At 34.7% G+C, this 17,495-nt stretch overlaps 1 protein-coding gene across 1 annotated transcript in view; it reads left to right on the top strand.

Moving 5' to 3' along the window:
* LOC145979536 (clavesin-1-like) overlaps positions 1-17,207 on the top strand; it is a 130,745-nt gene extending 113,538 nt beyond the window's left edge. Inside the window, exons 7-8 of the mRNA XM_083112500.1 lie at positions 14,986-15,133; positions 17,065-17,207. Of these exons, the coding sequence (XP_082968626.1) occupies positions 14,986-15,133; positions 17,065-17,096 (180 nt within the window). The 3' untranslated portion in view covers positions 17,097-17,207. The remainder of the gene's footprint in view (positions 1-14,985; positions 15,134-17,064) is intronic.
* The last annotated feature ends 288 nt before the right edge of the window (positions 17,208-17,495 follow it).

The following is a 17,495-nucleotide window of genomic DNA, read 5'->3' as shown; positions in this document are numbered from 1 at the left end:
AATAACAAGTTAAATGTTGAAAAATGTCTTTGTGAGTCCAAAATTTAATAAAAATTTTTGCCTGAATAGATGAAATTGTGATATTAGAGTAAAAAATAAACCTAAACGTCAGCTAAAGTTGAAGAAACACAGTTTGAGTGTCTAAATTGCCATGCGAACTCTTGCTTGAATCGTACAAATAGCGTCTTCTGAGTAAAAATACACAAAAAATGCGAAATATTGGCCCTAACAGTAAACAATCTGGTCGATTTTACGTGAATCCTGATGTTTATAAGGCAATAATCAAAGGGTCCATGGTTCGCAACCTAGAAATAAGGGCAAATAGTGGATCGCATCCACTTTAACCTGTAGATACTGGAGCTGCTTGTTCCTAGTTCAGCCAAATTCCTTACGCTTTAGGTCAAATAGTCTTTGCAATGTTACAGAAGGCGGAAGAAAAAAAGAACGCCTAAATTACTTCCACAAAATAAAATTGGAACCTCAAAGAAAATCAATACACGCGTGTAAAAATATTGGCGGCACTTGACTTCCATTCAACTCCCATAAGGGGAACATAACAATGGAGAGCGTTTCTTCCCTTCGCGCTTCAATGATCGCTCGCGCTTTGGGGTGACGAAGAGTCCAACCACTTAACAGGTTCTTGCTGTAAGCGTATTCTTCCCTTTTTTAAGAGTAATTATTATAAATAACATGCATTCTGCCCGTATACTTCGTTTTTATATAGGCTACATCTTTCAATTTCTTCGCCTTTAAAGCGGACATAGAATAACGCCATATATTGTGTTATAATATCTTATACTTCCGATCGCATCCGCACCGGTTGAGTTCGGGTAAATCCAGATCCTTAATTATAGCTAATATAATCCAGCACCGTCGCCACATGGCGTCATCGACGCCTGGAAACCTTGCCTGATGCCATCAAATGACTTAGAATAGCCAAAACGTGTTCTGAAAACGCATTAACTTCAAGTACCCCGACTGAATAAATCATCCGTGACTCATATCCGCCTGAAACACATTTATAAAGTACAACAATAGTGTTAGATTAGGGTAAAAAACGAACTCCATAATAGTGTATTTTGTACATTAATGGAAACACCATTAATTCCAAACTCCCACGTCTGTATAAATCATCAGTGACTCATATCTGGCTGGAACACATATATAAAGTACAACAATAGTGTTAGGTTAGGGTAAAAAAACGAACTCTATAATAGTGTCTTTTATACATTAATTTAAAACCATTAATTCCAAACTCGCACGTGTGCATAAGGCACCCATGACTCATATCCGGCAGAAACGCGTATATAAAGTACAACAATAGGGTTAGGTTAGGATAAAAACGGGATACATAATAGTATATTTTGTGCACTAATAGAAAATCATTAATTCCAAACTCACACGTGTGCATGAGTCATCGATGACTCATCTCCTCCTCCACCCCCGACACGTGGCCCTTGATTAATTAACAATAGCGTCACCCCTCGATAAGGAATAAAAAAGCCATTAATGTCAATTAAAAGGTCTATTGTTTGGTCTTAAATGTGATGCCATTTACTCACTAGCAAATACAACTTGAGCGAATGAAGAAATTATGGAATTAATAGGGTAGAGAAATGATTTACTTTCTTTATACGTCTGGACGTTCATTCTCTAATTATTTCTTCCGAGTAATATCGGCCGGCTGATGTCACGTTTTACAGTTTTACGTTCCTGTAACTCTTCTATCCCTTTACTCCTGTAGTCATTGACATCAAGACTTTAATGGTTTCAATGAATCGCATTTTAAGATAGGTTTAAGAAAAAATCAATCACGGATTTTTTAGTTTAATGGTAAATGTTTATTTATTCACCGCGATACTTACAACGGGTAAGTAGGAAACCCGAAAACCGTAACTTGAGTATAGTTTGTCGTAGATAAAAAGATTCTATTTGGAAGATCAACACTAAGGTGGTTCAAATCTAGGGTTTACAGAAGAGCAGCATAAACCTGTTAATTTCTTCCAAGGCTTGGAGCCCTCACCTGAGGTGGGCAATCTAGGTTTTACAGAAGAGCGCCTTAAAGCTGTTCACTTCTTCCTAGACTGGTGTTCTCACCTCACTTCCCTTTAAAGCCAAAATGCGTCGTATTTATACTAATGCTCTCAGCCTTGAACTCCTGCCTTTAAGTAATTTCATGATACAATATTCTGAATTATAACATATAGAAATTTAGAATATACATAGTTCTGTCTGGAGTAATTGCAAAGAGGGTTTACATATTCATTTGAGTTAAAAATTATTTCTTTAACGTTGATATATCTTCTTACATTTGGAAAATTACAAATTTAAACGTTTTGCCATTAGATAATCACAATTGGGTTAGTTCATTAGCATTGGTAATCTCGTGATTGGCGGGTTTATATTTACATCATAGAAGTATGGATATTTCGTTAAACGAGCTGACTTCAATAGCACTTGAAGGTTAGTGCATTTGATCATGAGCTCCTTGATTGGTGAGTTCACGTTTACGTCACAAACTGAGCCATACAACATGGCAATCTATAAACGTTATTAAGAAACCAAGGAAATTATTTTTTTAGCTTTCAACATGTAAAAAAAAAAGTAAAGATGTACATTTACAATAATAGTGCAATGTTACGAAAATGTTCAAGGACTTAACAACAAGGATGTCAAATTGAAGGCTCCGGCTTCCCTTGGATTAAATCTGGCAGTAATTCAACCCAATACAGCTTTAAATGATACATGATAAGGCACGCATTCCTGTTTTAATAATTATTCAGTAAGTTTCATTTTGTCACGACGTTTCACTGTAGGTATGGCATGTGGACCTAGTTCTTAACATTTCCCTTCCGTAACCTGTTAGATTCACTTGCTAGTAAGCACACAACTTAGAGATAAGGAATATCTTTCAATTTCACCGCCTGGTATTTAAACATATGCATGCTAGTCTTGCAACTTAGACTGTCTTTCGAAAGCACTTTATTGTGTTCATAGTTTCCAAACGGTAGTACTATCTGTGAAATAACATACCATACCATAACTTCAAAGGAGCTAGAAAGGAAATTCGACCAAAAGTGTCCGTAATTTAAAACCAGCATTCCATATAAAATGTAATGTTCGCGAGTGCCCGTAAGCCGTTCAACCTATGTGAACAAAGGGCAATAAGTAAATAAATAGTTCGGGAATGTTTTTTTACGCTATCTTCCAGTCTACTTGAATGCCAGACCGCGATTTTCGTGCTATTCCTTTCTCATTAATTTTAAAGAAGTAAAAGAGGGAACAACTGGGAATTCCCTATGAATTATTGATTTTCCCTATGATACGGGTATTTTAACTTCTACTGATATTTTCGAATCTCTCTTTAGACTATATTTAGGCAACATTAGAAACTAAACTGATCCCTCTTAAATCCATTCATTTTCTTAAATGGCGGAAACTTCTCCGGGGGAAATATCATGCTAGTAGGCATCAAATTATAATACTAATAAAGCAATACTAATATCTTAAAATTGTCCCTTACTTCTGGTATGTAATTAAATTACATTAAGTGCAATTAGGTACAATTAACTATTATTCCTAGAATGAGATTATGAGAATCAATAAAATAATATTATATTTTGTAATAATTCAAATTTACAGCAAACTAAGGCGTCTAAGTTTTCAGCAGCTTATCTTTGGGTGAAATTATAACTGAAACGTTCTCTGGGTTCCTCGCCTCGCTCAGTCAAAACCTTCTCACAATATTGAAACGTGTCCTTATTCATCACTTTCTAAATTTAGCAGTTATCAAAAGAGAAGAAATGTTTTTTACAATTACAAGAGGACTAATTCATGCTTATACTACGAAAAGCTAGAAAAGTACGTTCTACGTAAAATGAAAGTGAATATTAGAAGACTGAAGTGAACGTGGTTGGTCAATTTCTTAGCTTTTGTTCCAATGCTCTGACAGGTTAAAACATTTTCGGGGATATGTTTTAATTTCTGAAGGGGAATTTTCCTGGAGTAGCCGCTGAATTTAGCACTGAAACTCACTGCACTTTTATAGCACTATGTAAGTGTATTAAAGTGTAAGTTCATTGGGGAGAATTTCAAACCATCTGTGTCCCTTCTTATATTATTCCTGGCATTTTTCAGAAATCTGTTGCAATTAGTTTTGTTATGAAATCCTGTTTTTTGTTTACGTCTCTTGCTGTGTAAGATGTGTTATGTAAGGCATAACATAAAAGAGTCTATTTACATGCCTCCTTGACTGTGAATATCGTACAAGATTACACTAGCTTGCCCTTCTATTGATAACCTTCCATATAAGTCTCAAAGCAGGCCGATTGAGATTGATCCCTCTAAACAAATGTGAAAACTTCTATTTTTTAATAAGTTGATAAAGAATAGAATTTAAGTGTAGAGTGAGAATAGATTTGTTTGAATTTGATCAGATTTGATTTGATTTATTTTACTTCGCTTCTTGTGCCACTTTTGGCTAATTTCCGAAGATGGGGATGACTGATGATAAGATGAAATTGATGAATAGACATCTCAAACGTCCATTCCCAAGCCAGGAAAGAACCCCTGGCGTTGCATCGTGATGTGTTAACCGCTCCGCCACGGGGGCCGGCAGATCTGTACATAGAAATATTTAAGTAATGTTATGTTCAGATATCAGGATTCGATATGCATGGGAACTTTATGGCAAATTAAATCAAAACATGTATATTGTCTAGGTTAAAAATTCTTACAATTTGACATTTTCTTCTTTGTATTTGCATAGGATGAAATTGCATTATACTGCACAGTATAATATTTATTTGATAGCAAATCTACTACGTTCTCGGTACATTATTTACAGTAAAAAAAGTAAAGTAAAAGTAAAGTGTTCCCCTGTGCATAGCACCACGCCATGAAGGCGTATAGGGGGTGTGGGGGCAACGGTATTATTATTATTTACAGTAGAAGAAAATATTTCCCAGTTCAATTCTTGATTATATCCTTACATATTCCGTGGATTGAAATATTTAAACTACGCAAATAGAAATTCCAGAAAATCAGTTACAAGAATGAACCAATGAGTGAGATTTTTTAAAAGGAAGAATTAAAATGTTAATTCTTGTCTTGAATATTAAGAAAAACGGAAAACGATACATTATCATAATATGTAGTAACTGCGTAAGAAGTGGAGACATTTTCTTCATGTTATCCTTCAACAACTTGGCCTCCACGATGGCGCAGTGGTACCGTCGTCCACTTACAATAAAAGGGTCCCTAATTCGATACCTGGAGAGGCTGATAGTGATTAGATAGATTCTAGGGCGAAACGTTTATAATTATTGAATTTTGAATCTATTACAATTTCGATGAAAAATCGATTTTAGAGTATCGAGCTTAAGTACCGACATGCGTTTTAAATCATAGTTGCTCACTGCTCGAGTGTGTTGCCTTCCCCAAACAGATGCTTCTGCTTGCACTGGGGTATCACTAGGGCTTGAAAAGGGCCAGAACTGTTTTCCAGCTCTTCAGAAATGTCAACGGGCCTTTCAAGTTCGTTTTTCTTTTTTTCCTTTCTTTCCTTTTTTTATATATTTCACTATATAGCATTTATGTAATCAAGGGGTCCCGGGTTCGATACCCGGTGGAGGCACAAGTGGTTCGGATCCCACTTTAAAACTGTAGGTCCAGTCCCGATTAGCCTTACTGTGCATCAATCAATCAAAGCATTTATGTCAGCTTCCCGTCGAGGAGGAAATGCGTTTTTGGCGTTGAAACCTTCATACTACAGGGTTATTCAAAATGATGGATACACTTTGATTTATGTATATTTCCTTGAATATACATTGAATATGAATAATATACATACAAGAGAGAGGGGAAGGTCTAAAGTTTTGAATACTACCGCTAGAGCGCAGTTGCGTAACCAACCACTCGAGTGCGCATGCTCGTGCCACGAAGAACCCTTCAGTTCAGTTCCGAGTAACATGGCCACCGTGCAGCGTAAGGATTTCTGCGTTCTTGAATTCGGCAAAACTGAATCGGCAACTGCAGTGCAGCGAGCATTCAGTCTTCGATTCGGCATAGAACCACCAATTATGAGGAGCATATACCGTGGGTTTAACCAATGTCAGCAAAGGAAAAAGCACGGGCCGACCGCGTGCGTGAGAGGAGGATGTGAGACTAATTGAAGGCAGTTTTGTGCGCAGTCCTAGAAAGTCAACTAATGCAGCTAGCAGAGAACTTGGAATACCTCAAGCAACTGTATGGCGAGTTTTGAGACGCCGTTTACTGTACAAACCATACCGCTTACAACTTGTACAGGCGCTTCTCGAGAGTGACAAACAAAAACGTATTGAATTTTTTGAGAACATGCTAGACAAAATGGAGGATGACACATTTCTCCCACGCGTAGTGTTCAGTGACGAAGCGACGTTTCACCTTAGCGGAATAGTGAACAGGCACAATATTCGTATATGGGGTCTGGAAAATCCCCGTGCCACACTTCCACATGAGGGAGACTCATCAAAGGTAAATGTGTTTTGTGCCTTATCGCACAGAAAGATTTAGGGACAATTTTCTTGCGGAGAGCACTATAAGTGGGATTTTGTATCTCGACATGTTGGAACACTGGCTTGCTCCTCAACTGAATGAAGATTCCCAAAACTTCATTTTTCAACGTGCTGTTCCGAGGATTTCTGAATGAAGCCCTTCCTCGCCGATGGATAGGTCGCATAGGAAATGAAGACCTGGCTCTTCTGTCGTGACTCCCCGAGATCTCCTGATCTCACACCATGTGACTTTTTCGTGTGGGGGTATGTCAAACAAGCCGTGTAGGTACCACCTCTACTACAAACTCTGGGCGACCTGCAGAACCGTATCACAGCTGCAGTGAACTCAGTTACACAAGAGATGTTTCTTCGTGTGTGGGATGAGTTCGGCTACCGCTTAGATGTTTTCATATGGCGGCGGCCATATTGAACATCTGTAACCTCTATTGCAAGTTTGTAAACTTTAGACCTTCCCCTCTCTCTTGTATGTATATTATTAATATGTAATGTATATTGAAGGAAATATACACGAATGAAAGTGTATCCATCATTTTGAATAACCCTGTATATTACCTTTATCTTTTCATGCATTTCTGTTCTCGTTTTTACCTTTCAGTTTGTTAATTATTATTAATTATCTTTTTTGTGTATTTGATTGTTCTGATAGAGGTATCATTTTCTTCACAGATCTTTACACAATTGGGGTTATCTTTTTATCGTCATTCTTTTCTCTTATTTTACATCTATAACTGCTTTAATAATCAATCCTTAAACCGAAATTCTTATAGGAGTTTAAACTTCGAACTTACGTTTATTGTGATAAAAATCAGTTCACAGTATTCAACATTGTGGAAGAAAAACTGGGGACTTGCGTTTTTGCTTCCACATGCCTAAGCCACGTTTTTGTTGAATAAGATACAAAAATTCCAGAAGTTTTAGGGCATCAATTTCCCTATTTAACAACATTGTAATTTAAGGCCAGGGTTCATAGGGGCCTTGGGGTTGAAATGAGGGAAAGGTCACATATTTTGTTGCATCGATAACTGTGAGAATATTAGTGTTTTTACGACGAAATTAATATTGCTATTACATAGGTTGGACGGCTGATCTGGATTTACACTTGAGCAAAATCGGTAGAAACATTTCAAAATGGCGGACAAATAAATATAATAATAATAATGATTATTGTTATCATCATTATTACTATTATTTTGTACGTTTAGGACATTTTAACTCTTCGAACATTCAGAAATGTCTGTCTAGTCTATATTTTCGGATATTTAGAAATATCTGGCATTAATTTTAGGGCATTAATGGAAACTCTCGGTTACAATGTGTTGTTGGGGGCGGAAGTGAAGACCAAAATTATCAATGTCTTGACCACACCAACTGTTACAACAAGATTTTTGATCTTAAATTTTCACAGAGGCCAAATACTGTGACAAATCTTCTAATAATCAGGATGGCGTTAGAAATTCACTTCGTGCTTATTTCGTTCGTAAGGAGACAACTGGAGATAGATATATTCCCCCGATACTAAATGTTATTTTCATTATGACAAAATGAACAAGGTGTGCTAGATAAAATTTGAATTCAACTAAACTTGTCTTTGGCAGTGAAGAAGAATGAGTCAGAGAGCTGACTTGCCCTCCCGTCTAAAATATAATTTCAAGTTCTTAGTCACTTCCTGAATTCTTCCCCCAAATACATATACTTTGTTTGAATGGTAACACTGTTAAGCTTTATTTCCATGTTAGTAAAAAAAAAATTCTGACGAAGGGAAATTTTTTAATATAAAAAATATATATAAAATTTCGTCTGAAGAAGACCCTGTTAGAGGGTTGAAACGTTACGTTTTCATGTATATTTTTTTATGCTATTATAAATGTGTGCCTTGGTCAGCATTTTAATGTTTTGTTTGGATGTTTAAATTGTTGTTTCTTTGAATTGGTGTTTAACCCCTCTTCATATACTAAAGATAGGCAAATCTGGATTGGACCTACAGTTTATTGTTGGAACCGAACCACTTTGCCTCCTGGTATCGAAGCCGGTACCTATTGATTACAATCTAACGACGTTATGAACGTAGTTAAAATTTTAATTTCGTATGTTTGTGTGTGAACATACATTTAAGTTTTCGGGTTGCATATTATTTTAAAGTACTTTATAGTTTTCAAAAACTTTATTATTATGTATGTCTCTGATATTAGTGTATACATAATGGTGATATTTTTTTCTCTGGCAAAATATATGTATTCATAACGTCCACTGCAAACAATCCAGATAATCAAGAGAAGTAACAGATTCTTCTACTCGACATTTCTAATTAGAGTCATTTTTGATCCCACACACTTTTCTATTGTTTCCGATTTTGAAATCACCTTTTGTCTAAGAGTTCTATTACGACGTGCTCCACGGCACATAAGTGAATAAATTAGAAGTTTTACAAATTTGTGGTATGAACGAATACACGAACTTTTCCTGGAAATTCAATGCTAGCCCTGTAGCGAAGTAAAGGAGGTGAAAAATATTTCATTTGGAGTTTGACTTTGAATAAAATTGTTTGGGTGTGTCAGCACTGAGGCTATTTTGTACCCGTCACACTATACAGGGTCCAGCCACTTTTCATAACAAAAACAAAAGCGTGTCTGAAAACTAAAACTTCCTTACCTCGGTTAAAAGCTGAGGCTAAAAAGGGCGCTCAGCACAAATAAGGACAAAACACAGGACAACACATTATTATACTGGTCATGGGGCCAGTCGACAGAGCCTCGTTAGTCTGCAGTCCAGAGTGTACTACGTGAAAGTGAGGTTGACTTTTGGGTGCACCACGTGAAAGGAGCACCCCTTACACCCCCATTTCATTAGGATTAACATGTTAATCCCCAACCCTTCCCTTCCCATTAGCAAGACTATATTACATCCGAAAACACGAACACATAAGATATTGACTGCCAGACTAAAAGCATGCAAAGTGGCGTAGATTTTCGAAGTCTAAATATTATTTCGCAGAATAATTACTGCAGATTTCTAATATCTTGGAATTTATTCACCACGAAATCTCAGCTAGGAATAACATCCAAATATTTCGTTCTGAATAGAATGATAAAATACCTTGAGTTTTGAAATTATTTTCACTCTGCAAGATTACACTGGTAACACATTTTTATTGCCAACGAAATTAGAGTCATTTTCGGGTATCTATGCCTTTGTGATCTCTAATATGATATTTGTTTATGTTTATATTGTGTAGTAGTTGTGGTGTGTTTGTGTTTATATTTTGTTATAGTTGTGATGTGTTTGTGTGTGTCTTGTGTAGTAGTTGTGCTGTCTAATGTGTTTGTGTTCGTCTTGTGTAGTAATTGTGCTGTCTAATGTGTTTGTGTTTTTGTCTTGTGTAGTAGTTCCTCCATTCATATTGGGGGTTAGGCGTAGAGCTGACAACTCTGCACTGTAAAAACACATGTCAAGAAACAACAATATAAGGCCATGGATGTTCCCTAGGTAAAATATTCCGGAGGTAAAATAGTCCCCCGTTCGGATCTCCGGGTGGGGACTACTTTGGGAGGTCTCTGGACTAAGGATAAGATCTACATTAGGAATAAATATATTAAATTAGGCACTTGGAATGTTCTCAGCCTTTACCGGCCTGGGGCATTTCAGTGTACAGTTAATGAGATAGTCAAGTATAAATTAGATGTAGTAGCTGTCCAGGAAGTTAGGTGGCCAGGAGAAGGGAATTGTAAAACTAAAAATTATACTTTTTTCTATGGTGGTACTGAAAATCATAATTTTGGAACAGGCTTTTTCATAAATAATAGAATTATCTCGGCTCTTAAAACAGTAGAATTTATTAATGATAGGATATCATATGCAGTTTTACAGGGTAGGTGGTGTAAAATTATTTTAATAAACATACATGCACCAACGGAAGATAAAGATGATAATACTAAAGATGATTTTTATACAGAGTTAGAACAGGTCTTTGATAAATTTTCTCAGTATGATATGAAAATTCTGTTAGGTGACTGTAATGCACAAATTGGCAAAGAAGAGACATTTAAACCCACAATTGGTAAAGAAAGTCTTCATGAATTAAGTAATGATAATGGTATAAGATTGATTACTTTTGCAACCTCAAAGAATTTAATTGTGAAAAGTACCACTTTTAAACATAAAGATATCCATAAATATACCTGGTCTTCTCCAGATGGTAAAACTCATAATCAGATATATCATATTCTCATTGATAAGAAGGCATACTAGTATAATTGACGTTCGTACACATAGAGGTGCTGACTGTGCCAGTGACCATTATTTAGTAATTGCTAAATTAAGAGAAAGACTCTCAGTGATAAATCATAAGCAACAAAATCTAAAAGTTCTAAAATTTGATACAGGAAAGTTTACTGATGAAAGAATTAAGAAAGATTACCAAATTAAACTGTCAAATAGATTTGATGTTTTGCAGGATTTAAATGATGATGAAAATATAAATGAAACAGACGTAAATAAGAATTGGCAGCACATACGTAATGCAATAGAATCAGCAGCTAAAGAAAGTATAGGATACCATAAGCCGAGAAAAAGTAAGCCATGGTTTGATAATGAATGTCATAATCTAATAGAAATAAGAAATCAGGCTAGACTTAGGTGGTTAAATGACTCTGATGATACAAATCTAAACAATTATAATAGAATAAAGCGAGAAGTTAACCGCACGTTTAGAAGTAAAAAAGAGATTACTTGAAAAGCAAAATTAACGAAATTGAAACAAACAGCAAAAATAAAAATATCAGAGATTTATATAAAGGTGTAAATGAGTTTAGAAAGGGGTGGCAACCTAAAGTAAACTTGATAAAAGATAAAGACGGTGATTTTCTAGCTGACCCAAGTGATATTCTAAATAGATGGAAGAACTACTTTAATGACCTTTTAAATGTCCATGTAGGAGATAAATCAGAAGTAAATGAAATCCACACAGCAGAACCTTTAGTTCCAGAACCTAACTTGACTGAAGTTAAAGATGCTATTAAAAGGCTAAAGAATAACAAAGCACCTGGCATTGATTAAATACCAGCTGAGTTAATTAAATATGGTGGAAATTCATTAATATGTCAAATTCATAAATTAATTTGTTTAATATGGAATAAAGAAGAAATCCCTCAACAGTGGAAAGAATCCATAATTGTTCCTGTGCTTAAGAAAGGTGATAAAATGAACTGCAATAATTACCGTGGAATTTCTCTACTCTCAACAACATATAAAATATTATCTAACATTCTTTTAACAAGACTAACCCCATATGCTAATGAAATTATAGGTGATTATCAATGTGGATTTAAACGTAACAGATCAACTACTGATCAAATTTTTCACATCAGACAGACACTTGAAAAAAAGTGGGAATATAATCAAAATGTCCATCAGCTATTCATTGATTTTAAAAAAGCATATGATTCAGTCAAAAGAGATAAACTATATAATATATTAGTAGAGTTTGGAATACCTAAGAAGCTTGTTAGTATGATAAAAGTATGCACCAGTGAAACAGAAAGTAAAATTCGTGTGGGTATTAATATGTCTGAAAAATTTACAATTCATGATGGGTTAAAACAAGGAGATGCATTATCTCCATTGCTCTTTAATTTTGCCTTAGAATATGCTGTTAGGAAGGTAAAAGAAACTAAAGAAGGACTAAAATTAAATGGTGTGACTCAGTTGTTAGCATATGCAGATGATGTAGACTTACTGGGGGATGATGTGAATACAATTAAGAATAATGCTAAAATATTTTTCAAAACTGCTAAAGAGATAGGTTTGGAAGTTAACAAAGAGAAAACTAAATATATGCTTACAGGCCGAAAGCAAGTGTTAGGTAATAATCAAAATCTAATTATTGATAACAACTCGTTTGAACCAGTTTCCAAATTCAAATACTTAGGAGTAATATTAACAAATGAAAATTATATTAAAGAGGAAATAAAAAGTAGGCTTAATTCAGGAAATGCATGTTACTTCTCTCTTCATAAAATTTTGTCTTCTCGTTTAATATCTAAGAAACCAAAAGTTAAAATATATAAAACAGTAATTTTGCCTGTAGTATTATATGGATGTGAAACTTGGTCCCTTACATTGAAAGAGGAACATAAATTGAGAGTATTTGAAAATAAGATCCTTAGGAAAATATTTGGACCTAAAAGGGATGAGGAGACAGGTGAGTGGAGAAGGTTACATAATTTAGAACTACATAATTTGTATTCATGTCCAGATATTATTAGAATAATTAAATCAAGAAGACTTAGGTGGGCAGGCCATGTGGCACGAATGGGAGAGGAAAGAGGAGTTTACAGGATTCTTGTTGGGAAACCTGATGGTAAGAGACCTGTAGGAAGGCCAAGACGAAGATGGAGGGACAACGTTGAGATGGACCTAAGGGAAATCGATAGGGATGGAAAAGAGTATATACATCTTGCTCAAGATAGGGAAAGATGGAAGGCCTGTGTTGCTGCAGCCATGAACCTTCGGGTTTAAGAAGGCTAGAGAGTTAGTTAGTTAATATGATATTTGTTTTTCTAGATTGGCTGTAGTTTATGAGTAATGGCTGTGCTTTAAAATAAATAAAAAGGCATGAAATCTCAGTGTTTAATGACTCATAATGATGAGAAGAACTTCGTTTATGAGATTTTCTTGTGCGTAGGTTGTCGAAACAATCACGTTGAAGATCCAGAAATAATCTGCCACACAAACGACGATCGGGTACCAAAACGGGGAGGGAAAGGGGACATGTGCAAGGACAGTTTAGTCTCCCTTAGCAAACATGCATTTCATTATGAGACCATAGTGCGGAGGCAAAAAGTGGGTGGGAAATGTCCTCCACACCCCTCCTAATCGCCACCACTGATCTGCTATCTTGCATCTGTCGCATCTGCTTTGAAATATTTCCTCCATCAGCTCCTTTATATCTTGGTGGTATGTCTCCCCTTGGTTTTCATTAAAATCATATGGAAAACTGTGAAAGTGGATTTGGAAAAAAATTATCTCTATGCTCATATTAATACCAAAATATGTGAAGTTTTTTTTTTGCAAGTTTTGCACCAGTTCTTTATAGTTTTCGTGATTTTGATTGCCGAAGAATTTCTTGACAATTAACACATAACTGGATCATGTAGAATCTTAAATACCATTCTTAAAATTAGAGACTTGAATCATTAATGAGTTTACGAGTTTGAGGCCCATCAAGGATCTCTGTTTTTAGTTTCTCAATATTCAGTCCATGAAAGGATATATAGATGTAATGAAGATCTCGCCACCTTTATCCAAGACTTAATGCAAGATATGCTTCGTTCACAAATTCGATGATATTTTTCTTTGCTTCTGCACAGATTATTCACCACAAATGCAGCGTAATCCATCAGAATAATTTACGCGTCCTGCTCTTGAAGAGCTCATGTTTCATTCCCCTCAACAATAGAAGTAACACTCAAAATGAAACAAATAATGAAAAACGAACTTTTAATAAATATATTCTGTGGCAATGGATGGACTAGAGAAATATTTCTATATTCTAAAATAAAAGCCATACGGTATTTCATTTCAACACCTACAGCTTTTAATGAGTTAAACTTAAAATCGAAGAATATCATGTATCACAAGAAACAGAGCAAACTTTGAAAAACTGTTCTTCATTTTAGATTTAGCACAATCCAAATACCATAAATTAGTTCAAAAATCTTTGGCAACTAAAAACAAATATGTTCTATAGACCTGTGTTATTATTATTTTTATATTTATTATTATTATTTAATTGTTTAATAATATCAAAAATGCAATATGTTCTAGAAAAGCAAAGGTCGTTAGTGGGACCGATTTAAGGGAAGGGTTATTAGGAGAAAACTAATGAGATAATAGAGAAAATTAGATAAATAATTACCTACATACTTATTAGAAACCAAATTTTCTAAAACCTGTATGTAAGTATTGACATAATTACCTGTATTACCTTACTTTTACCATCTAGCTCCTCAACCAGCAGCCTCCTCAGAGTTAAAGAAAACATAAACCCTCTTACTATTTAAAAAAGAAAGTAATGAAAAAGTCTATCTTGTTGTTAGTGACAGTATTAGTATATTATATAATAAGATATTCAAAATGCCATACAATGCATGAAGAAAGTTTGTAACTGAAAATAGGACCTTCATAAAAATCTTACAAATAAGCATTTTTCTCATGTTTTAAAGAATTGTGAAGAATATATTGAACTTAGAAATTCTCTAGGCTAATTGAAGAATGTATATTTGTGTGTGTGAAGCTTCAAAACTGTAATATAACAGACAAAGTTTAACATAAAATCATTATTTTGTTTAGACAGTTGAAAAATGTAATTCTTGTGAAAATGTAATAAGAAACTGTAGATATTGTTATGATAATTTAAGTATATGATTTATTGCAGATGCATTTTCATTACCAGAGTTTGAATTCACTACATCAACATGTAGAACCAAAAATTCTTCCTAAAGAATATGGAGGTTATCAGCCAAACGAGACAGCATATGTTAATTTGGAGCAATTCATTTTAGAGAATGAATACGAAATGAAAGGTAGGTTGTTAAATTTGCTACTTAACATTAATATTACTAACGTCATAAATATAACTCAGATTATAGGTTCTTAACCTATTCTTTTTCCTTTTAAGGTAAATAAGAAATAACAAGTTACGTTAGCGTTTCATTGAAATACGCAACATCTTTAAACATTTAATTGTGAATAAAATAATCTATTTTGAATTTTAAAAAAATATTTTTCTTCTTAGAACATATTGTAGGTTTATGGACCTCGGTTCTGTGTGGAATTCACGCCTTCCGATTTAACATCTCAGCGTTCAAATTTGCACCACTCACTAGGTTTATGTTTAGAGATCACTTTCTGCACATAAGGTAATTCTCGCAGAAAGAAGGACTGTGGATAACATTAAAAAAACATTGTTATGTATTCAGGGTAGACAATCTAACGCCATGATAAAATTCTTCAAATATAATTTCAAACGGACATCTTCGATGTTGCAGTCGTAACGTAGTCACTTTGTAATCAATGGGTCCCTGGTACGATACCCTGCGGAGGAACATAGCGGTTTGGATTCCACTTTAAAATGTAGGTACATTCCCGATTAGCCTTAGTGTGCATAAAGTAAACTTAAAACACCAACTTCTAATATAATTCATTGATTGATTGATTTGCTTTATTTTACTTCGCTTTTTGTGCCTCTTGGTTAATTTGCGAAGATGCGGATGAGGGATGAAATGAACACAGGAACTCTAGCTTCGCACAGCGATGTGCCAACCACTCGACCACGGGGTCCGCACCAAATTATAATATACTATACTATACCATACTATACTATACCATACTATACTCTGCTATACTACATACACATAAACTTTGGACCGTAGTACTGGTCACCTCAAGTCCACCATTACCGATACTGAAATTTATGAAACTTACCTCGAAACCTTATATATTCTTAGACAATCACTGCATGATACGGTACATGTAGTAGAATCAGGTTGCTCCGTGAAAGTTAACTTCTCTTTGAGATCTCATTTGAACGTTGCCCTTTATCATGTAAATTTCACTAAATTACGAATGAAGCAAATGTCATAAAAAAGTGTAATATTATGGAATCTCTCCGAATTACAAACGGAAATGTTGTAGGTGTAGAAACATTATATGTAACCCATATACGGAAATAAAACACTCCCAAACACATGAATAGCGTGTATCATAGTAGCGTTAACAACATATCAGGTTTATTAAATAAAATAAATACCTGAAAGGCAACAATGAGGCTTCCTGTAGGCTCTGTTTCTTGCTTAAAACATTTCTAAACATGGCGTAGTGTTTAAGAAATTGGCGACCTTCTCAGATGCAGAAATAGCAGGCTGTGTCATAAAGTACCCATACTTTACTTCCATAGACTAAGTAATTTGTAGCTTGTGAAAGTAAATCTATGTGCCATCTATGCCGCAGAATGTGCAATAGCTAAAGAGAGACTTAGATTTTGCATTGGTCTACGAATTGGTCTTTCTAAAAGTATGGCAAAGAAATAGAATATCTGTAGATATTTGACACATATGTGGAAGTTGGACATTTTAAGCTATTTGTAGACATTCTTCGAAATTTGAAGTTTTACTGATTGATATACAACAAATATTTGTTTCATTCCACATAGTCTAGTGGAAAAAAATCGTAAAGGTGTTTACTTTAATATGCTTCACCTGTATATGTACTCTAAACATATTATGTTATTCGATGTCTTAGTTGTAACATTGCCTTGTAATCAAGGGGTGACGGGTATAATACCTTCTTGAAGGCTCATAGCGGTTCGAATTCCTCCTTAAGCTGTTGGTCCTTTCGTATTATCCTATTTGTGAATCGAATGTACTAAAAAATATAAGAAAATAAACTCGAACTCATATTATAGTATTAATATTTAATTAACAATTAATCATTACTATTGTCTATTTGATTACAGAAATGATGTCGTATGGCTACAAACCAAGATGAAATCATGTGGTTATCTGCCTGTGAAATATTCCTCATGTATATATGAAATTTTCAGTTTGCGTCAACTAAATATAGTTGATAATAAAAGCACATGGAAGTCATAGAATTAAATTCGCTTGTTTTATTGTTGCCTAAAACTGTATTAGCTCCTGCCAGAGCGAATATTGAGAAAATTTCGTCCTTCCTGCTATTAAAATTTTATTTTCAATTTTGATTGGTTTTCATTTATGAGAAATTATGCTATTGCAGAGACCATAAAAGTGACTGATTGTCTCACTGCTTATTCTCCAGGGGTACAAACTCATGGGTCCTATAAACATTCCATTTTACATTGATTTAGTCAACTCAAAGACAAATGAAATATATAGATGTATACGTACAAAAACGATTGATTGATTG

The sequence above is a fragment of the Lepisma saccharinum genome, chromosome 26 (assembly GCF_977018435.1).
Source record: "Lepisma saccharinum chromosome 26, izLepSacc3.1, whole genome shotgun sequence".
Taxonomy (NCBI): domain Eukaryota; kingdom Metazoa; phylum Arthropoda; class Insecta; order Zygentoma; family Lepismatidae; genus Lepisma; species Lepisma saccharinum.
Note: the sequence above shows the minus strand (reverse complement) of the source record. Positions and strands in the feature narration are given on the sequence as shown.